At 42.1% G+C, this 22,133-nt stretch overlaps 1 protein-coding gene across 2 annotated transcripts; it reads right to left on the bottom strand.

Annotated features, from left to right (window-relative positions):
- Positions 1–450: 450 nt before the first annotated feature.
- gramd2b (GRAM domain containing 2B) lies at positions 451–20,524 on the bottom strand. 2 transcript variants are annotated; one of them, XM_012857610.3, is made up of 14 exons: positions 20,328–20,524; positions 18,010–18,132; positions 16,372–16,459; positions 13,503–13,572; positions 13,162–13,265; positions 12,547–12,642; positions 12,374–12,469; positions 11,148–11,237; positions 7,488–7,590; positions 6,759–6,896; positions 6,072–6,147; positions 3,066–3,170; positions 1,447–1,531; positions 451–731 (listed from the first exon to the last, which is right to left on the bottom strand). In XM_012857610.3, the coding sequence occupies exons 1-14, from the start codon at positions 20,396–20,398 to the stop codon at positions 690–692; spliced, it is 1,287 nt and encodes a 428-aa protein (XP_012713064.2). In that variant the 5' UTR covers positions 20,399–20,524; the 3' UTR covers positions 451–689. The 2 variants fall into 2 exon arrangements, with proteins under 2 accessions (XP_012713064.2, XP_012713072.2); XM_012857618.3 differs by having other exon boundaries at positions 12,374–12,445.
- Between the last annotated feature and the right edge of the window lie 1,609 nt (positions 20,525–22,133).

Raw genomic sequence — 22,133 nt, 5'->3', positions numbered from 1 at the left:
GCAAAGCCATCAACAATGCAGACGACTGTCCACTGTGGCTCTACGCTCTTTCAGGAGGAGTGAATGCTGCTTGGAGAGACTTGATGCAACCTGCTGGGTTTCAGAATACCGTCATACTGACAGGTGGTAGCGTCATGGTCTGGGGCTGCTTGGTTCTTCTAGGGCCTGGACGCCTTGTCATAATTAATAGAACCATGAGTTCTGCTCTCTACCAGAAATCCCCGAAGGAGAACATCTGTCCATCAGTTTGGGACTTTAAGCTTAAACACACTTGGGTTCTGCAGCAGGACAATCATCCAAAGAGCACTACAGGTTTTTGGCCTAGTCAAAGCCAATAGATGTTTCACACGGGTCAGGTTGGTTAGGAAAGCTTTTTTTCCAGTGATAAGAGGCAAAACGTTTTCACAGCCCTCGAGGTAGACGGTGACTTCATTGTTTGTTGTTGTTTCTGGGGACGATAGTCTGGAAAACTTCAATAAAGTGTTTTTTTTTTTTTTCATTCAGGCGACGGCTGTTGGTGGCTGGAAGCTCTGGCCCCTTCATCCCTGAGGGTTGCTGGTTTATACATGACATGCAGATAATAGAACCACAACAGTTTGCACCACCTGCATAGAATCCATTAAATATTCACAGTTTATTTACAGCGCTGCAAGCAGCTCTTTCATTTCCTCCTCCTGGTTCTGGTGCCTTTACGCAGCGTTGTCCAGCAGCCTCTGCAGGTTCTTCTGCACCTGAAAGAACAATCGGTTTGATTTCCTCACAACAAATACGTCTGACAGGATGCTTATGGAGCCGTAAAATGGAATAACTGTTTATTTTTAGGTTAGATTTCATTATTTGTGGCCACTGATGTGGTTTATTGAAGTAAATTTGAGCCCAAATTCCTTTTTAGAGGCAAAATCTGAAAAGAATTTAAAAAGTAGTGAAGCAAATTATAAACGTTAAGTAATTTTTTTAGACAGGGTTACTCTGGCAGACGAGTTTCTGAGCTGCAGGTGTTTAAAGGAAGACATGTCAGCCTGAAATGTTAATTTTACCCAGAAACACAAAGGATGACGGATGAAGAACAAGCTCGTCTTACAGATCCACGCTTCTCTCACCAGATCGCTGTCTTTAAATGTTTGATTACTCCTAGGAAGAGGTTTGTTGGTTAAAAAAACCTTCCTGCTTTGGTCTTCACATAAAAAGAAAAAAGTTGTGTTTGTGAGCTAGCCAAATAATAACTGAGAAGTTTTTCTGGATTGTTTCAATGAAAAAATACAACAAACCCTGCAAGAGAACCACAAGATCTGCTCTTTCAAGGGAAAAGGCAAGGTCAGCTGATTTTTGTAAAACTGTTAAGTATAACCTGGCAAATGTTCCAAGTTTAGCATCAAATCCTGTTAATCATCAAGTATTTTTGATGAAAATGTGTAATAATGGGATCAAGAAGGTAAAAAGACCAACCTTCTCCAGTTTCAGCAGGTTGATGGTCAGCAGTTCAGAGAAGAGCTCGGTGTTCACGTCAGCACTCCCAGGAAGAAAGCTGCTTCTACAAAGAAAAACACACGCCACAGGACATGGGAATCCTCCGACAAATCCACACGCATCAGCACAGACCCACGGTTAAACATTCACCATAAATCATTAGTCAGATTCGGCTTCTTCGCTCCAAAACCGGTCAGGAGTCAGTGAAGTCTGGCTTCATGCAATGTTTTATCAGAAACGAGTAAATAAAAAGTAGGGCTGTGCGATATATCGGCATTAATATCAGTATGTTGTCAAGTTTCTAAAATATCGGTATTGTTCTGATAAGAACAGCTAGACCGATATTAACAACTGATGCCGTTTGTGTATCTGAGGAGGGAATTCGTGCTGTGGTAAGTGTCAGAGGTGTAACATCGATCCACATTGATATATCGATTAAATTAGTAACCATTTAATTACATTGATGCAAAATTAAAATATCGATACATATGGTAATTTTTAAGATACGCCTTTATTTCGAGATTCAGGCATGAGACTATAGTGAGCAGGTTATGTGTAATTATTTTAAAACGAGAAGAATTCTGTTTTTGAGTTAAATACTTGATACCTATAAGAGCTTAGAAATAAAATGTTCAAACCATATTTATTTTTATGAGTTCATATCAACATAAATAATAGTGTTAGACAGGCAGATGATATCACATCATATCGATCGCATCGATCAGAAATAATAAAAGACTTTCTGGTATCGGCAAATATCGTATCGTCATCTAAACAAGTCGATATAACATTGTATCGTGATTTACACCCCTAGTAATTGTTTGACCATGTAACAGTGATGGAGATGCAGGATAGTGGGATGCTTAACTGAAGCAGAGAAGCAATGTCAGTGTGGTGGTATATTTAATATTTAGTAAAGTCAAAATGGTAGGAAAATAGATATAATTTCGATAAATAACAGAAATATTTTTATCGGATATCGATATCAGCCCAAATCTTCATATCGTGCATTCATATTCTCCATCCATTCATCCCTTCATTAACTATTTTGTATCATAATTCTTTGTACGGCATTATTTCAAAGCCAGACTGGTACGAAGTATGATTTTACCAAGCTGTGAAAATATGCTTCGTTTTTGAAACTTTTTTCACCAAATGACTAAAACAAATGTGAGCTCACTGGCTCATTATTCATCAGGTAACACACTTTAATAAACTTTTACATAAATAGTGAAGCAGCTTTTTTTTAAGATGTCAAATATTGGAGAAAAATATGTAAATATGTACATAAATATCGATTATCGGTCACAATAGCAATCTTAATATCGGATGTTGATATCGGCCCAAATTTTAATTTTGGTTGGTGCCATTCATCCCTTAACCAAAGCATGGATGTAGAAGATGATGCGTACTCTGATAAATACTTACACTGATTTAATCCTCTAACATGTGTAAACCTGAATCCAGGCTCCTGACTTCAGAATAATCTTAAACCCAGTTTCAGGTAAACCCTAAACAGAGCTTACCAGCACACAAAGAGTCTTTGACACAAATTTACATTACTCAAAGTAAATTTAAACGTTTGGGCTTAAACTCACTCGTGCTGCGTGAAGTCGGCTACAGAGCCCAGCGTGGTTAGCCTCTGCTCCAGGCAAACTATCCTGAAGGCCAGGTAACAGGAAGACAGGACCAGGACGCACACGCTGAGGGGAACACAGGAGGCAGGAAGGTTCAGTTTCACCAGGTGTTATAGGAATCTTATCCTACAGTCACTGTGACCGGCTGCCTCTCAGACACAGGAGCCTGGAGACATGATGGCTGTGTATGAGATCCACTGGTCAATGCTTCAGTGTTACTATGCAGAATACTGATTGTCTAGGATAGACTGGATTTGTTTTGTCTAACTGCAGGGCTGCTGTTGGTATTAGAAGGGATGCTAGAATGAAGATATTCAGAGACAGGGCAGATGGACAGGCTGCAGCCGTGGGGTGAGATTACTTTCATTCATCTAATCTCTGCTCTGTTTCTCTATAAAGTGCTGGAACTTGACCACTTCACCGTTTCCTTATTCAATAAGTCTTGGAAGTCAGTTATTGTTTAAAATTCCAACCACATTTGGCGTCAACAAACAGGATCTCTGAACGACGAGCCAAGGAGTCCGAGGACAGGAGCGGACCAGAGAAGTTTTCCGGCCTCTGTTACCCTGAACGGATTCAAGGGACGAGGAGGGGCTCCTGGTCTCGGCACAGGATCAGATTCAAACCTTTCTTTCATGAGACGGTAAGAAAATTACTTTCCAGCATTTTAAAAGAAAATGCAATTGCTTCAAAACCCTTGCAAGCTTTAAAATTTAAACCCCATTTAAAATAATGCATTTTTTTAATAAGAGAGAAAATACTGCAAAACTGTAACCTAACCTACATTTTCAGCTGAAATCAGGCTCTCCTGCTGGGAGGAGAAGGGGCTGAACGATTTTCATCTGGGAAACTGAAGTCCTCTTGTCAAGGGAGGATGGGGGGCTTCCCACTAATTTAGTGGGTGAAAGCCACAGGTGTGCTTAAAGCATCTGACTTCTATCTAGATGTACGTAGATTTGGAAAGGAGAATTCTCTCTCATTATACCCGAATGGCCAATAAATGTGAAGCCTTTCATTTGGTTGGTCGACCTCGTGGAGGAAATTTTAAAATAATAATAAAAAGAAAAAGAAAGGGTCTGGAAGCAGAGAAGTCCGTATAATGGGTCAAAGGCAGAGTTTCCAGGACCAAGCTGTGCCCCAGGGTGAGAGGTTTGATTTCATGCTGAAAATGTAGGGGCCCAAAAGCATGACATGCATAAATTATTGGATTAAACATGCAGATTTCCCACAAGGGGGTTTATTTAATATTGCAGTACTAAAAAGGGTTGAAGAAAAAATTAAAGAACACGAAAATAAATTAGAAACAAAAAAGAAAGTCAAACAAGAAGAATTATTGGGGATACGGAGACAACGGGCGTGCCTTAAATGTTGGACAGATGAAGCAGAGAGACAGCAAAGAAAACGTGGGGTGCAATTACTTTCATCTATGCAATCTCTGCTCTGTTTCTTAATGAAGTGCTGGAACTTCACCACTTCACCGTTTCCTCATTCAATAACTCAGGGAAGTCAGTTATTGTTTAGAACTCCAACCACGCCAGGTCCTTCCATCGTATATTTTCAGCATCCAAGGAAGTGAGATATTGTTCTCCAGGGGTCACGGTGCTCAATAAAAACATTATCTAAAAGTATGTCCACACACGCACATCCTTGTTTAAAGTGCAATAGTGAGGACCGTGCTTGTCCCTCCAAAGACTTCCATTCATCTTCAAGTCTTTCTATGGCCTAAATCTGACCCTGATCTAAACCTCCTAGGAAGCTTAGTCCTAAACCTAACCTGACCCTAGCCAAATGAATTTCACTCCGCCTAGCTCCACTCATCCATCTGGAACAGATCCATAGGAATGGCGTTTCAGAAGGCTGGGCCTTATCAAAAATCCTTGCATATGATTGGATGAGCCACTTGTCTGTCATCTTTATCGACGTGCTATTTCAACCACTCACACCGAAGCTAACCCGTGACGCTGTGAGAGCGACGCAGGAAAAAACAAAACTTGCCAAATCCGGTTAGGAGAAGGGCGAAAACATGGTTTCCACCAACAAAAGCCTTCAGAGCTGTTCTCTGATGTTCTTTTAATGAAACAATATTAGGTAGATTGGACAACACAGAAGAAATAGCAGCATCAATGTTAACGCTTGCTTCGTCGATGCGAGACGCCATTGTTGTCTGAATCAAAACAGTCTCACGTCCCGGTCGCTTCTCCACTACGTCACATCTATGAAACTCTAGTTCTGCGTCCTGATTGGCTGGACAATAAAATTGGTTGAAGAAATCACTCTCTATGGGAGATGTCCCAGATGGATGTGAGTGAAGCTAGGCGGAGCTAAGCGGAACAAAATTCATCTGGCTCGTCAGGTTAAGACCTAATCCCTAGCCCAGAAAAAAGCGATGACCAAAAAAAGGTTCTCACTTTACATCAAAGTCCTCACTTTACTTGTAAATGAGCAAAAATTGTTCTCAGTCTGCTGCAAATATAAAGTATACACACACTTCCTTGTTTTAAACCCTTACTAAGGATCATGCCATTGAATTCATCCATTTTCAACCCTTTCCGTGGCCTAACCCCAAACCTGACCTTTACCAGTATATAACAGTCGTGTTTTTGGACTGTGGGAGGAGGCTGTAGTACCCAGAGAGAACCCACGCATGTACAGAGAGGAGGTGCAAACTGCAGGTAGAAAGACCCTTAGGCTAGGATTCAAACCCAGGACCTTCTGTTGCAACAGCAATTTTTGTTTTTACAAAATTTCGCAACATTTATCAAGTGTCCAGCCACCAGACGTCATATCACACTATTCCCATTGAACCTGCTGGTTTTGTTGAATTTTAAAAATCTGTGTTAACTTAAAAGAAAGCGTCCTTCGGGTCTTAGATGGTTTTCTCGCAGAGTACGCACCCATTAATACATAAACGTGTAAAATAGTTGTGTAGTAATTATTCTGATAAAATAATAATTGAAGGAATCTTACAGAAACATGTAGATAATCAGCAGAGTGTTGAGAGAAACTGATTTCAGGACTCTGCTGTCCATCACCACCTCTGAGCCTGGAAACAAGGAAACAAATACATCTCTTTAAGTTGATGCCAACATTTCTTCACCAATCAAGTAAAAAGACATAAAATTTTACTGAATCGCATTCTGTCTATCAACATAGATGCACCTTCATCAAAATGATCATTTAGAAATTAAAAATTCAGTAACTGACTTTGCCAAAAGATAAAATATGCTGTCTACCTTTATCCTTGTAATCATTTCATGTCCCCAACTCCCACCCCGATACCATGGAAAGCACATTTCTCTCCTCTGAACAAAGACGATAGTTTTGTTTTTAAAAAGTTCAACGCAGTCAAAGCTGATGTTTCAACATCCTAGAAGTATTTATACAGGTTAAATAAAACCACAAGAAGTAAAAATGTTCAAAATACTGGTTGGAAAACTAACTTTTTCTGTAGGACACACCTGAGCCATAAATTTAAAGATTATAAATTAAACTGTTCACTTATGTAGCCAAAAAGCAGGTATTATCAGACTTTTTCTAGAATAGTAATGGTAAAGATGTGATTGTTCAGAGGAAAATGTTGTTGAAGGCTGATCCGTTTGTCCAGAACCGTTCAGCCCTTCTCCAAAGAGGCTTCATAGTGTGAGTTAAACTCACTGGAACGGCACGAGTTCTGCTGCTTGTAGCCGGAGCTCTGCTGGTTCAGATGCTGCTTCTTCCCTTTGTGCTGCTGCTCTGGTGATGATGCGCTTCCTTTCTGTTTCAGCGCGTCCAGGAAATGAGGAATGGGCAAATCTGGGAGAAAAACACTGTGTGGGTTTGACTGAAAAACTAAAATTAAAAGCTAACTTTCAGCAGGGCTTTTTTTTATTTTTTTGCTCTCCTCCCATTTTTAAAATTACTATGCAGGAAAAGCTGCTTGAAGAAAAAAGAATGTTATTGTTGTCCTCAGTCAGAAATAATCCTAAACGTCTGGATTTAAATTGTGTTCGACTAAATTACAACCTGGTAAATTTTCGGTTTACTGCTCTTTTAATGCTGCTCATATTCTTCGTGGTGTTCTTCATGGGGGAATCCTGGGCCCACTGCTGTTTCTCTAGAATGCAGTGCATTTGTGGTCTTTGTATATTATGTATTTATTAAGTATTTTAACTTTTTTTTCACATTTAGATAAGTCTGGGTTATTACAGCCATCAGGTATTCAATAAACAGTCTTTGATGCTGAGCCCAGCAACCCCCCCAACCACAGTCACCACTTATATCTACTGTATGTTACCCGTGCTTCATTAAAGCATTAAACTTTGCATCTATATTATTAATATTGGATAATTTGGTGGAAAATAATCCACCTGAACCCATTTTAACAGATTAGACGGACGGTGATACCAGCTATCTTGTCGTAGTCTGGGGCCTGGGAGTCTGAGCTGCTGTTTTCCTCCATCTCCTGCCTCCTCTGCCTCATGGCTCCATCCAGGTCACCAAAATCCCTCTGCAGAAAAATGACACACAACTAAAGATCCCTCCCATCTCCATTCTGACAGCCCTGACCAAAAAGTCAACTGCCAGCTGTCAAGCAACTAGTAAAGACCTGGGGTTTTATTCATAAAGCTTGCATATGCACAAAATGGGGCTTGAAATGTGCCTACATCACTTTCCACACAAAAGTTTGGATCTATTAATAAAAAAAAAAACCTTGATGGTAAAATGTGTGGTCCGCATAGCAACTCTGACCCAGGTGTAGGCTCATTTTGGAGCTGGGGAAAATTGGTGAAACACATGGTAGAGTGGTGCATTGCAGCAAATCTGCATCATGATTCCTCTCAGACGGTCAATTTCACTCCATATGAGACTGTAATCATAGATCGACTCCATGAGAAGCATTCAAAGCCGCAGTGTTATTCATGCTGCCGCTGGAGACACTTAAATATGGACAAATAAATAAATAAATGCCAATAAGCAAACCTCAATCTTAAATAAAAGGCTGCACATCATTTTGTTGTAATTTTCTACCATCATATTCCTCTCCAAAATGATCCCCAGGTGTTCCACAGATTAACAGATTATTGGGACGAGGTGTGAGGCGAAAACCTGCTGTAAACGTTCAAACACACTCGTGCGTAATGCTGCGCGACGGATGCATTGGGACGGTTGGAAGACCGTGTAGATGGGAGGTATGGAGGAAACGTGGTTTCAGGGATCAAACACTTCCTGGCCAAGATGCGGCTTCAGACTCTGAGCGTTGCGTTCTGCTATAACCTGCAGGAGGAAGAGGCTGCACCTCCCTCCCAGGAGCTGAAATGTCAGAACGGCGCACAGCTTTCATTCAGCATTTTAAAAACAGCAATCAGGTTTAATTTTGAACAAGTTCTTTTAATGTGGGCAAAACACATGTGCTTTCACCTCTGATTTACATATTTAATAAATTCTTCTCTGTGATCTTTTTTGTCAAACTTTCTTTGCCTTTTCACCCTGGTGCCATGTCACCATGACGGAGAAAAAAAACATCAGCTGACCCATTTTTAACACAGATTAACGTTCATGAGGTGCTTATTGACCATTTATGTTACCGTCTAATGTAGAACAGACTCTTGAATCAATGTGAGCTTCTGAGCTTTCTGTGTCTCTGCTCTGTCTTCTCTAAGCCCCAGTGGGTGGAGGCAGATGAGCGTTCACACTGAGCCTGGTTCTGGTTCTGGTTCTCCTCCATGTTAAAGGGGAGTTTTCCTCTCCACTGTCGCTTCATGCATGCTCAGTATGAGGGATTGCTGCAAAGCCATCAACAATGCAGACGACTGTCCACTGTGGCTCTACGCTATTTCAATGCTGCTTGTCAAGACTTTGATACAATCAACTGGATTTCCTTATATAGGAAAAACGTCTGACCAATCTGTATAATCTGATTGAATTTGGCTTTGGAAAGTGCCTTGAGATGACATGTTTTATGAATTGGCGCTATATAATTAAATACATTTTATTGAACTGAATTGAATCTGGGTAGAGGGGAGAGGGGAGAACCTGAGGAGGAACCAGGTACCAAACAGGTACAGCTGTGAACTATTATGGAGGAAATTATTAGTATGGTACTGACTAATCTTTTACTATTGTCAAAGTTGAATCCTGTTTGTATTAATAACTGAAAACCCTGTCCAAAGAATGATTAGTTCTGGAGTGTTTTAGTGTTTCACAACAGAGGTAAAGTAAGGCCAGAGGAACCTTCATTGAACTAATCTGTGCTCTGTGTCTAAAAACACTTGAGACTCTCCTAATGATAGCAAGGGAGATTGTTTGGCAATTTCCTGTTTTTTTCGCAGTAAGAGGTGTCAGGACTCAGCCAGCAGGGCCGTGCAGGTTGCTGCCGGCTCTGCTGCCTCACACTTTTTCCACAGGTGTTCTGGGTTGACTGGTGGGCGGAGCTCACACACCTGCGGGCGGTTGAGCGGCATCGGGAAGCACTACTTAAACACCACGCAGACAGCGAGAGGATGCCAGAGTGTTACCGTCGTGGTATGCAGACAAACCTTGGCCTCTCGTTCTCTGTGTTTCCCAGAGGAACTAATCACTCACCTCTGTGTCTCCCAGGTACCTCCTCGTGTCAGTTCTCTTCCTCTCGTGACCCTGTGAAGTCTCTCGTGGCAGGAGCTCCAAGCATCGTCATCTTCCGTCTGGTGTTGGTCTCTCCTGCAAACCTCCTGGTTCCTCCTGAGTCGGTTCCCCTCCCCTGGAACCCTGCCATCTCCGGAAAGTCACCTGGTTCCTCTCGCTGTCCCGGACATCTGGATTCCCCGGTGCTGCTCGGACCCGACCCCACCTGCGACCCACTGGCCTCCCGGACACCTGTGGGCCACCATCGTACGGCTGGCGCTGAGTCCTCACCGCTTCCTCCCCGGTCGGCCTTCCGTCCATCGAGTGGTAAGCTTGCGTCCAGCAGCAGATCCAGCTCAGTCAGACCAGTTCCCCTCCACGTTTCCCCAGCTAAACCTCTGTCTCGTTCTTCCCTAGTGATCAACCCGGTTTCCTGCTCCCTGACCGTTACCTGACGTTGCCTCCGCTGAGGCAGAATCCTCCCGTTACCTGGTTCTTAAATAAACCTTTAAACTTCACCTGTTTCTCCCGAGTGTGCTTCTGCATGTGGGCAAAATACATAAAAGCCAACCATGACAAGAACATTTTATTAACTCATTTCCCAGAAATGAAAGGAAACATCTGTTTGGGATACTTGACTAAGGACTATTTCCAAAACACAGACATACACACACTCACACCCTCTCAACTAGGTTACTGCAAACGGTTATAGAAACATTCCATCTAGGGAGGACAGACTCCTGGTCTGGAGTTGTCCACGTGCACAGTAAGATATCATGTTCCTATTTACGTCATATCACATACCGCATCCCTATAAAGGTATGAAAGTAACCCCATATTGTTGGGATTCTGCTAAAATGAAGATGTGACTGTAAATCTAGAATAAAAGATCCCCCTGGTGGTCACAAAGAGAAGGTGCTCTGTCTCGTTTTTGTCTTTCTTTAAGATTCAGTCTTCTGCCACACTGTAAAGGAAAGCTGTATGCTGGTGTGTGCATGGTTTTATAAAGCTGAATTTTTCTTTGCCGTATATCATTTTCTTTTTTTGTTTTGGGCTTACGCACATTTCTAGTATGAATTTCACGCAACGTCTTAAAAGCGAGACCCCTCAAGTTTTGCAGAATCTGAAAAGTGAACTAAAGTAGTCTTTATAAATTGAGACAATTCAGCTGGTATATGGCTTATATCAAACGTTGGGGATTCCATGATAAGTTCATATGGATTTGTGTGGTTAGCTAATGTGTAACGGCTTGAATCTTCCCGCAGCCTGAGCCGTGTCGTTGGAGAACCAGTCAACCCCTGTGGTTGAGATGACCTGGATGGATAACTAGTTATCTGTCAAACTGCAACGGTGCGGCCGTTAGACAGGAGACCATAACCAAGCCGGCTCGGTAATGATTCCCTCCGTGACCTTCACAGATCAGGTTGTAAAGCAATGCGGTCTCATCTGTGACCATGAACCCACCATAGGAAAGCGAGGCGACAGCGGTGACCTCTGACCTCTGAAGCTGTGTTCAGCCGAGGAAGGAAGAGGGCTGCTGCAGGGACTCCTCTCCTGCGCACATCGACACAACACACGACCTGAAGCTGCAGGTTTGAGTTGTCAAACCTGCAAATATTCTGACTAAACATTTTTAATAAGGGAATTTAAAAAAAATAAGCGTTTAGTGAAAATAAATGTAAAGAAAAACAAAAAAAACATTGCAACAAAGTGAGAAAGCTGCCAGTTTACGAAAAGCTTTGTGGCTTTTTGTAAAAAAAAAATGTAGCTTCTTTCATTATTTACTGATGAATGTTGCATGTTGACTTTTTATTATTGAAAATTTTTATATTAACCAAAGATGTGTTGCTGTATTACCTGCCTGAGTTTTATGTCTAAAATTAGGTTTGCAGTCCATAACAGAAAACCTGAATTGTAAAAAAGGTGGAAAGACAAACTCGTCTTCTTTTAAACAACTATGAAAGCAAAACTGTAATGTCTGTGGAAAACTTCAATAGTTTAGGTCCAAAAGGGAATATTCACTTTAACCAAAAACATTTTAACTGCAAAATCTGGCTTTAAACTGTAAAAACCGAACAGCATCTTTATACGACAATAAGGTCAAAGAATCACTGCAGGAATAGCAGCAGCTTTATACAATAAACTACTATAGTATTCTCTTAATCTTTAATGATTAGTCTTTAAACAAAAGAAATCTATAAAGTTAAACATTTTATTACTTGATTCATGCTTAGTATTCAACATGGATCCATAAAAATGTGCTTCCACGCACTTAAAAGAAACATTCTATGATATAATTGTCTGAGTTCAGCATAAAGGATTTTATGGCTTCTTGAAGCTGAGTTTAACTTTCCTAGAAGGTTTTTGCAGTGCATTATGGGTAGCAATATTTTATTTTATAACAGTTATGGGGGAAAATATGCCAAAAGCAGCTGTGATTAAAACTGCTTTACTCCAAGAACATCATGAACATCATTATGATTTGCTTATTGATTTATCCTTTATAATTATTTGAAATCCTTGTTATATTAATATTTATACACTTGTGATTAATTGAACCAAGAATCCTCTACTTCTGATTTTTGCCGTACTGCAGAGCAGGTTTCTACGTCTCTCACTTGCAGCCGGCCTGCATGGAGGACCTGTTGTCCCCTGGCACTGAGACGATGGACATCACAGACATGTCTTACCTCCAGGTGGAGACAAACCGACGTCAGGAACTTGTAGGTGTTGTCTCTGGACAGGAAGGACACAAACAGGTACTGTGGCAACAGAAAAGGAAAGTCCTTTTCAGAGTGTTTTTGCCCGCCCACCAGCATAATTAACCATAATTACTTCCAAAGAAACTCTGTGGAGGACTCACTCTGTCATTCGTGGTGGCGATCACTACAGCGTTTGGCAACAGGATGGCGGTTTTGGTCTTTTTGATGTTTGTGACGGACATCACTGGGATGGCGATCTGAGGTGAAAAAAGACAGAGTTTAGTCTTTTATGGAGCGTTTTGAGCCGACCTGTGAAGTTTGGATGATTATACAACAAACAACGTCAGTGATGTTTAAACCAAAAATTTCGTCTCCAGCTGCATCCTGCAGCTCATTCTGGCGGACCCCAAAGGATTCCCAGGCCAGACGGGACATATAGTCCCTTTAATGAGTTCTGGGTCTTCCCTGGGACCCCGCCCAGAGGGATGCACCTGGATGACCTCCAAAGGGAGGCGTCCAGGGTTCATCCTGATCAGATGCAGGAAGATCTTTAAAGCATTTCAGAGTCAGAAAAACATTCTTTGAGAGGTGAGCTTTTAGTTAAAGTTTGGGTTTTAACAGTTTGACACAACATTGACAAGAAGAGCCACCTATATGAGGACTGCCAGTATAGGAACACCCTTTCAGGGGTTTTAATTCAGTCAAAACAGGATTTCAGCCACTAAAAAACTCCCAGAACTCGCAGCAGCAACAAGCTGCGTCTGTGTTTGCGGTACCTTGGTATCTTTGCCAAAAACCTTGGAGTGGAAGCAGATCCAGTGATCAGAGACAAACATCCGCCCCTGGTAGAGGATGTCTTTCTGCAGAGCACAGGTGTAACCTGACAGACAGGTAAATGACTTCAGCTTGCAGATGGTAATATGAGAATCCTTCATTATTCAAAGCACAATTTCAAAAAGAGACAATATTCCTCAAGAAAAAACATTTGGCTGAAAGTCAGTCAGCTCAGGTTCCACTGACCCAGGTTTAATAAGGTGGTGTTAGCGGTTTAGCTCTAATTTAAGCCTTCATTCAGTATTTAAGGTGGAGCAGATACATGTGATCGTTGAAGACTTACTCTGTCTGAGCTGTTCCTCTTTGCTGATCTCCTTAAATATTTTATGGTACTGACAGTTGCTCTTCGAAAGCTGAAACACAGAACAGAAACAAAGCAGAACGCTCAGTAAAGCTCAGACCTGACACAGCAGATTCCTTTCTAAACCTGACGGGGGATGGAAGACCGATCCCGCCTAGCCATCAGCACCGCCGTCCCCCAGGGATGTGTTCTCACCTCTCTCCTTTTCTCTATATATCCAAATGACGACACCTGAGCAGACTGTTATGTATTGTCTTGTATTTTTCTTAAAGCAGTAAAGAGTTACGTAACTTTAAAATAATATGGTTAAACTGTGTGGCATGGAGTATAAAGAGGACGGTGTTTCCAGACTCACTAACAGGCAATAAATTCATTTAATCGTCTCGTGGGATACTAGGCAGAGTGGGAGTCACATGAGGTTGTATGAGGTAACCCTTCAAGATGATTTAAGGTTTGAAAGCTTCTTTATTGTTCTAAATGTTTTCCTTGGTAGAATCCTAAAAACACCTGGTCAATGTATTAAAAGCTAGTTCCTGAGTTGACACTGGAGTGCAGATCTGTTTTGCTTGTTAGAACACAAGCACAGATAGAATCAGTGTGTACACGCCCCCCCCCCCCCCCCCCACACAATCATCCAATCACTCCGTGAGGGGCGGGGCCAGCTATCAAAAAATGCGCCCATGGGCGTTTCAGGCAGACACTAGCTTACAACCGTCATGGGCACGTGGACTCCGGGTTATACTACCTGAGCATTACGATAACGCTTGTAAGTGTGTGTCTCCCCTTGGAATTCCAATTGTAATAAATATATGTGTATTCTAAGTGTTGTTATGCCATAAGTACGCCATGATGAATAATTGATCTCAGATTGAATTCTGAACATGTAGTATGGAGGGGGGTCACAAAGGAATTCCACTCTGGCCGCAACATGAGACCCTCAAGGCTTGGACGGCCCTTCTTCCCACCTGCTGAGAGCCCTCCTTACAGATAAAAACCTTCCTCCCACAGACAAGGAACTCTCTTCTCTTCAGCATTCTTCTTTACACTTCTTCAGCTCTACTGCAGCTCTCTCAGAGCAGACAAAGAAGGCCTTAACCATGAGGGCCTGGTCGGCCCTGACCGACACACAAGCCAGCAGCTGAGGGAAGGTGCCTGAACCAGCCACGCTTGATCCAGGGTCTGCTAATGTCGTCTGCCGGCTTCAGCAGAGGACCTGACTGAATCCGGATGAACAACACACAAAATACAGAGCTACGTTGCTGTCCTAACCTCACAATCAAATGCAGGGGCAAATATCCTGCATGCGAAACAGCTCTGTGTATTTTTCCTCAGCCTGTACAAGGAAGCGAACCCCGATAGAGCTGAAGGGTGGATGGTAAGGAAAACCCCTGCTCAAATCGGACTGCATCCCGGTCAAAGAACGTGGCCTCCAAGCTATCCAGACCACGCCGTTAGCCACATGCTGCTGCAAGGCTAACGCTAGCCTGCCAAGAGGCAAACCAACAACTTCCTCCTTCAACGCTCCTTCCGTGAATGGCCAAAACTGGACAGAACTGACAAAGAACAGAGGTTTGGGCAGCGGGCTGAGGGTGAAGTTAAAAAGGTTTATTGGGAAATGTCTTGTAAACCGTGGTGTTTAGAACAAAAGGCTAACTATAGCATTGCTAGCATTTGGTACCATGTCACTGTCGAGTGCGTTTTAAGGTTTTAACAGAAAGGTTACCTCCACAAGGGTTTCATACATTGATGGGACATTAATGTTTATGTTATCCAGCCAATCATTATGACTAAAATAGAGCAAAAGCTTTAATTTGTTAACGCCGAGCGTCCGCTAGCCAACAGGATATTAGCCTTGCTAACATCCGGTTTCGGACATTTCAAAAGGAGTTTGTTTTAAAGCATAAAGTGTAACTGTTCTGCTCCGCCATCCTCTATGTTTTAATATTGTAAAAAAGACAGGTTCCGTTACCAATACATTCTGTTATAAACATCTGTCTATCTAAGTCTGCCAGAAAACTAACAAGCTCAGAGGCTAAATCCTCCTGAGGAGCCTTGATGTTTGGGCCAGTCCACCAACGTTTGTTTAAATAATGAACATCTGAAATCACAGTACGCTCTCAGTAGACAGCCGTGGGGCCCCAAGCTCTGATCGTCCAATCAGAATGCTGGAAATGCACATGTGACGTTTACGTTCTGCTGGATAGTGCGGGCAAGGCAAGTTTATTTAGCAGATATCAGTACAACGACAATGCAAAGTGTTTAACATGATTAAAACTAAGGAAAACAAAAACAGAATAAAAGCAAGTAAAAAAAACTGATGGAATAAAATAGAGGAAAATTTAAGCAAAATAAATCTAAAGCAAATATAAATCTAGTGTTGGTTGTCCTTGCTGGCTCATTGAAGGATTGATGTGAATCTTTTCTGTTCAATAAATTAATATTGTGAGCGAGCCTTTATTTGTAATTTTATATATAAAAGTTTAGTTACATTGAACTTATATAAAATGGATTTTCTAGTGTGTTTATGCTTATTTATCTGTTTCATTTATAATTGATCAAAATCAGATTTTATGCGTCACAAAAACATTGAGTTTTTGTTCCCCACTTATCATGCCAGAGACGCAACTGAACAGTGGTGATGCAGACCTGATTTGAAGGTTCTAGTTGTTTGACTAACGTGTTGCGTTCACTGGGTGACTGTCCCAAACAGAAAGAAGCACCTGCTAGTTAAACACTGGAGGAGTCCAGAGCAGAGCAGAGGAACTCCAGATGAAGTCCCTGTTAGGTTACAGAGGCTGTAGGCCTGGAAAAGAAGCCGTTAAAACGAGCATCACAGGTAGGCACAGCTCACCTGGCTGTAGTGGGACTTCTTTCTCTCTATCTTGGATTCTGACTCTATCTGGACCTGAGTCAGCATGGAGTTGTCTAAAGTTTTAGACCTGCAGAAATCAACAGAGAGATTTAATTATTGCACAACCACAAAGACAGCTTTGTTCCTCCCTGAGTGACTCCTGGCCTGAAACCCCAGGTAGTTTAATCCTCATGTGGTTTATATGTTTAAACAAGATGGCAAATAAAACCTTGAACATCTATGTGGGAGCAGAAAACCTGACGCTGTGAATGTGACACCGTGGAGTCAGAAGCTTGTTGTAGATTTATTTTTCTTTCATTGGTTTGATTCTCTCAGCCGCTGGAGCACCGTTCCAGTTAAAAACTTTCTCTCTGTCTGTGAATGTTTCACATTGTAGAAATGTTTAAGATGTTGGAGCTTGGTTCAAACACTCATTAAATTTCACAAAGTCTTTCATCATAATTTCATTTAACAAAATAAGTTTCCCATATTAGTTTAAAGTCTAAAGATTTCCGACCCTGTCATTTATCAAAATAAAATGCCCCCTTGGTGCTGCGTGTCCCAGGAGCTAAGACTTCATCCTGTAACCGTTGGGTTGCTGGTTCAATCCCCCGCATTGACCCTGTGGGGGCCCGGTGGCGACGGTGTATGGCGGCCTCTGTCAGTCTGCCCCAGGGCAGCTGTGGCTGCTAACCACCGTCATGGTGTGAATGTGGTGTAAAGAGCTTTTGGGTCCTCAGGCCGGACAACACACTGTACAATTTTTAAAAATCAAGAATAAAAGTTGCTAAATTCCATAAATTTTTAATTTAAATTGTTAATTTGTTGTTAATTTATTTACATGATTTTTATTTAACCCCTTCCTAATAAAACAATAACCTAACCCCAAGCTTCTCAGGCCCTCCCAATGTGACAACAGCACCCCCTGCTGGTTGGTCAGTATATGATAATTATTATTATTATAAATCCTTTAAAAAGTACAAAACTTAATTTCAATTCAATTTTATTTATATAGCGCCAAATCGTGAAACATGTCATCTCAAGGCACTTTACAAAGTCAAGTTCAATCAGATTGGGTCAGATTATACAGATTGGTAAAAAAAAAAATTCTATATAAGGAAACCAGTTGATTGCAACAAAGTCCCGACAAGCAGCATTCACTCCTGTGGAAGCGTAGAGCTACAGGGAGAGTCGTCTGCATTGTACATGGCTTTGCTGCAATCCCTCATACTGAGCAAGCATGAAGCGAAAGTGGGAAGAAACTTAATGTAACTGAAGTTTGTCTGATATTAGTGGCTTGGTATTATTTTTGCCATATGAGGTTCATAGCAGATACGATCCGGGCTAAAAGCCGTTTATTATATTGTTAGCATTATTTAATTAAAAAAAGTGTGGTAAGGTTGAAACAGTCTAGTTGCTCTAGACCGTTGTTATACATTATGAATCAACTCATGTATATTTTTTTAAATGGGATTCTGGGTAATCTACAGAACGACAGCTTTAAAGCACTAAAACGATAAAAGTTCTATTTTTGACCCATTTTGTTGGGATGGGGGCTGAAAATCTTTCCTTCTTCAAAGGGGGGGGTGGGGGGGGGGGTCTAACCCAACATAATGGAGCTTAAACATGGCGGTGTACCTGACCAACACCGGTTTCTTCTTGCCTGACGGCTCCTGCTGCTCCTGATCTGCCGCCTGCAGAGAGTCACCCACCATCCTGTCAATCCTCTGATGCTCCTCCATCACATCCTCAGCATCAGAGCTGCACACGAGAAGAAGACAAGATTAACATGCTCAAATTGGTCCAGAATTACTACCAGCTATAGAACGTGAAGCACAGAACTAGAACAAGAGCAAAGGAAACATGAAGAACCAGAGAAATTAAGAAATTCCTCTGTTTAACTTTGTATTGTTGGACATTTTATCTCAACAATCAAACTGTTTTTTTTTTTTATCATCCTCCCTTTCTAAAACTAGATCCCTGTTCAGACGGATTTGGAGGCGTGGCTTCAGGTTTTACCTGCAGCCAATCAGCATGCAGCTGAATAAATAATTCACTGTTGGTGCTGAAAATGACTAATGGCTGTAACACGAGTCCTCAGCATGTCTACGCAGTTGTTTTGAAGACACACTCAACACAAAAGCCTTTTTTTACCCCAGCTTGCATCATTTTCAGCTCATTTAATCGTCAGTTTTCATTCTAAGTCACCCTGCAGTCGTGGCTCAAAGTTTTCTCAGTGAAAAATGTTGTTTTCTGTAGCTTTTAGCAGGTTTTTCTGTTTTATTCTGAATAAAAATGTAAAAGCTCCTTCTGCTGGATCTTCACACCTCTCTGCCATCCTGGATATGAACCTCTGGACTAACTCCTGAATGATGACCCGTTCCTGTCTCGTCAGCAGACAGGAACCTGATCTGATCACAGTTTGTTGGGTTCTGTTCCTCCACCTGACCGCAGGTTCTCATTGGGTTCTGATCTGGAGAGATCCCAGACCACAGGTCCAAAATGTTGGTTATCACTTTGTTGCACGGCGCTCCATCGTTGCTTTAACATCCACAGACCATCATCAAAAGGTGCTGGACTCATGGAGAACGTCGTGGAGGACGTTCTGATCCGTCTCTGGACAGGAAGCCCATCTGGATTGGATCCAGATCCTTAACTGGACTCATGGAGGCTGTAGAGGCTTAGCCGACGCTTAAAGTGTTTTTAAACAGGAATCTTATGGTTGACGCACATTTGCCGGGGTGAGATGGTAAAACAGGAAATGTCCAGACGCTGTTCTTGCAGTTAAAAGCCGATTTATTCCAACTTTAGCTTTCGTATAAGACCAAAGATGATACAAACGGCCAGCTGTGCGGTGACAGCGTTTCCTGTCCAAGCGGTCCAAACAGATTTACCTTTTCCGGTGAAACACGCATCATTTCCCGTCTTATATAGACTTTACACATAGCAGCTTCTACAGAAACTCTCCTTTTCTTCTCCAGACGTCCTAATCGATCAGAGGGAAGAGTCAGCCTCCAGCCGTCCATCCTTGTTCTCACTACAACATCTCAGTTCGATGGTTCTCTGGGACAGAAGAGGCTTCGTTGCTTCACCTCTGGGCCTCCCTCCACGAACAGATGTGCTGCCATCGGTGGAGCAGCTCTGCGCTGGTGGCAGCTGGACGCTCCTGATGGTCCAGGAACCTCTTCTATGAGCTCCAGTGTTTGTAGCAGAAGTTTTGACGTCCAGTGGTGACGGCTGCATGCTTCTGTTTGGAGGTCGTCTCTTCATTGATCTTTAGATTGATGTAGACGTCGTAAACTGTTCTGGTATGAAGGATTGTTGCTCAGTTAACAGCTGAAGCAATCAATTGTTGCAACTCGGTTGTTGAGGAGTGATTGCTGCAAAGTAGGTGACCCGGAGGTATTGTCCAGCAGATCTGAATATTAAACTTGACTTTCTGTCTGTGTGATCAGGTTAATGTGAACCAACTCTAGACAACTAAACTGAACTGAAATGAAGCTTAATGTAACAAATAAACATTCATCGGATGAGAGGACGAATGGAGAAATATGTATGTTGCACAGTTTGTAAAACACCTCTGTGGCAGTGCTTTAGACCACATCACAGAGTTTTCAGCATCTGTAAGGCAGTTTTAAGCTGGTGAACAATAGTTTATGACACGTTTCTCTCTTCTGTAAAAATGCCTGCTAGATTAAATTTATCAGAGGGGATTAAATCCAGAGCAAAATCAAAATTTTCCCTTTTAAATCTACTTCTACGCATCGGTTCAGTCCTACGCCTCTCATCATGTAGCAGGAGACTTCTTAAGAGCCACAAACTTTAAGCTAAACTCCAGTCTGTGGTAATTAAGCTGTTAATATTTTGGTAAAGTCCTGGATCCCAGAGTCATGGTGCAGCAGCTGTTACCGTCTCCGGCACATTAGGCCTCTCTGCGCTTACGCTCCTGAACTCACTGGTGATCTCCTCTGTTTCCCGTCCTGACGTCCTCCTGAGACGTCTGCTGCTCCACGCACTCTTCTGTCATCACCTTCTGCAGATGCTGCCCTCACGGAGCGCTGCGCGTCCCGCTTCCTGCCGTGAGAACCGTAAGGTGAGCCGAGCCTGCGGGCCGATCCGGACCTCCTTCACCTGCCAGCAGCAGCGATTGCTGCCCCCCCCCCCCCCCCCCCCCCCCATCCTCCTCCACCTGGTCTCACATGTCCCGGCCAATCAGGTGGCCGGATGAGGCGGTGTGTGTGTGTGTGTGTGTGTGTGTGTGTGTGTGTGTGTGTGTGTTCAGGTTTAAACCTTTGATCGGTAACGTTTCACCCTGCCGTGTTTGGATAGCAAAACTTCATCTTTTTGTACGGGACAGCCTGCAGATGTAGAAATATTTGGTGTCGGGGGGGAACCCGGTTAAAGCGTCTCACTGATCCTCAAATTACAGCAACAACAAAAACGGATCCCACACAGGTTGAAATCTAACCGGTTCCCCTTTGCTTGGATTACTGAGAAAATCTCCAAACCTCTGCAAAGAACGCATGTTTGTCCCCCGCTGCTGTTAGTGTGTTTTTGTGTTTTTTTCATGCATAAAGCTTCGGTTAATTTAACAAATCAGTTTTTCTTTAAGAAACTATTAAATGCCTCGATTTGTATCTGCAGTGAAATAAGCAACGACGACTGCACCACAGTTACTTCATTGTTATTAAAATGGACAAACCAGCAGAGTTCATACACAATTCACTTTGATTTAAAGGGAATAGGCCTTAATTTTCAGTTATTTTTCACTTCAGTTCATTTTAAAACTGGGATTATGGGGAGGAGATCTGAACTGTCAATATGTTACGTTGCGGACTTCTCATGGAGGAATGACGCCAACAGTTACTAGAAGCAGGGACCATTGAAGAGAATTTACACTACGCTGTTCATTTGCAGCTCAGACAATTGCAGCTGTAAGGAATTTTAATTTTTTTTTAACAATTTAGACATCTGAGTTAATAGCCTTGCCTGCCAACAGGAAAGAAGAGTTATGAAATTGCAGTTCCTAACAGGAAATGGGATTTAATGACTTATAAATATAAATATAAATATTCAGCGGCACAATATTGCTCATAGTTATTTTGGTTCGGCTAGAATCAGGATTAGAGCCAAATGATAATAGGACAGACAACATAATGTTCCTAAATTTAGATAAAATGTTATTCGTGTGGATTTGTGCATTTAAAATGTTAATATTTATCCCCATAATTATTTTTTTTAAATTACCAGGAGAAATTAAATTTTGGTCCTGAGGCAGACACCCCGTCTACTTTTAAGACTAAACTTTCCTTTGTGACAAAGTTTCTAGTCAGAGTGGCTCATGTTACCCTGAGCTATCTCTATAGTTATGCTGCTATAGGCTTAGGCTACTGGAGGACATCAGGGTCTATTTCTCTCACTCTGCTGAGTTCTCCTACTGCTCTCCAATCTGCATTGCTTGTTGTTATTTCATCTTTTAACTTTTTGTTCTCTGTCATTTTTCTCTTCATAGAAGGTACACCTGGTCTGGCATTCTGTTAGCTGTGACATCATCAGGGGAGGCAGATCATCCACTATTACCATCTAACATAGAAAGTACTCCTGGGTCAATGTGAGCTTCTGAGCTTTCTGTGTCTCTGCTCTGTCTTCTCTAAGCCCCAGTGGGTGGAGGCAGATGAGCGTTCACACTGAGCCTGGTTCTGGTTCTGCTGGAGGTTCTCCTCCCTGTTAAAGGGGAGTTTTCCTTCCCACTGTCACTTCAT

This window comes from Fundulus heteroclitus, chromosome 12 (genome assembly GCF_011125445.2).
Source record: "Fundulus heteroclitus isolate FHET01 chromosome 12, MU-UCD_Fhet_4.1, whole genome shotgun sequence".
Taxonomy (NCBI): Eukaryota; Metazoa; Chordata; class Actinopteri; order Cyprinodontiformes; family Fundulidae; genus Fundulus; species Fundulus heteroclitus.
Note: the sequence above shows the minus strand (reverse complement) of the source record. Positions and strands in the feature narration are given on the sequence as shown.

Coding starts and splice junctions, on each gene's coding strand:
- gramd2b (XM_012857610.3), bottom strand. CDS start 20,398: ATGACAGAAGAGTGCGTGGAGCAGCAGACGTCTCAGGAGGACGTCAGG. Junction 13,266..13,502: donor AGAGGAACAGCTCAGACAGA/GTAAGTCTTCAA, acceptor CCTGTCTGTCAG/GTTACACCTGTGCTCTGCAG. Junction 6,148..6,758: donor GCAGAACTCGTGCCGTTCCA/GTGAGTTTAACT, acceptor CCTTGTTTCCAG/GCTCAGAGGTGGTGATGGAC.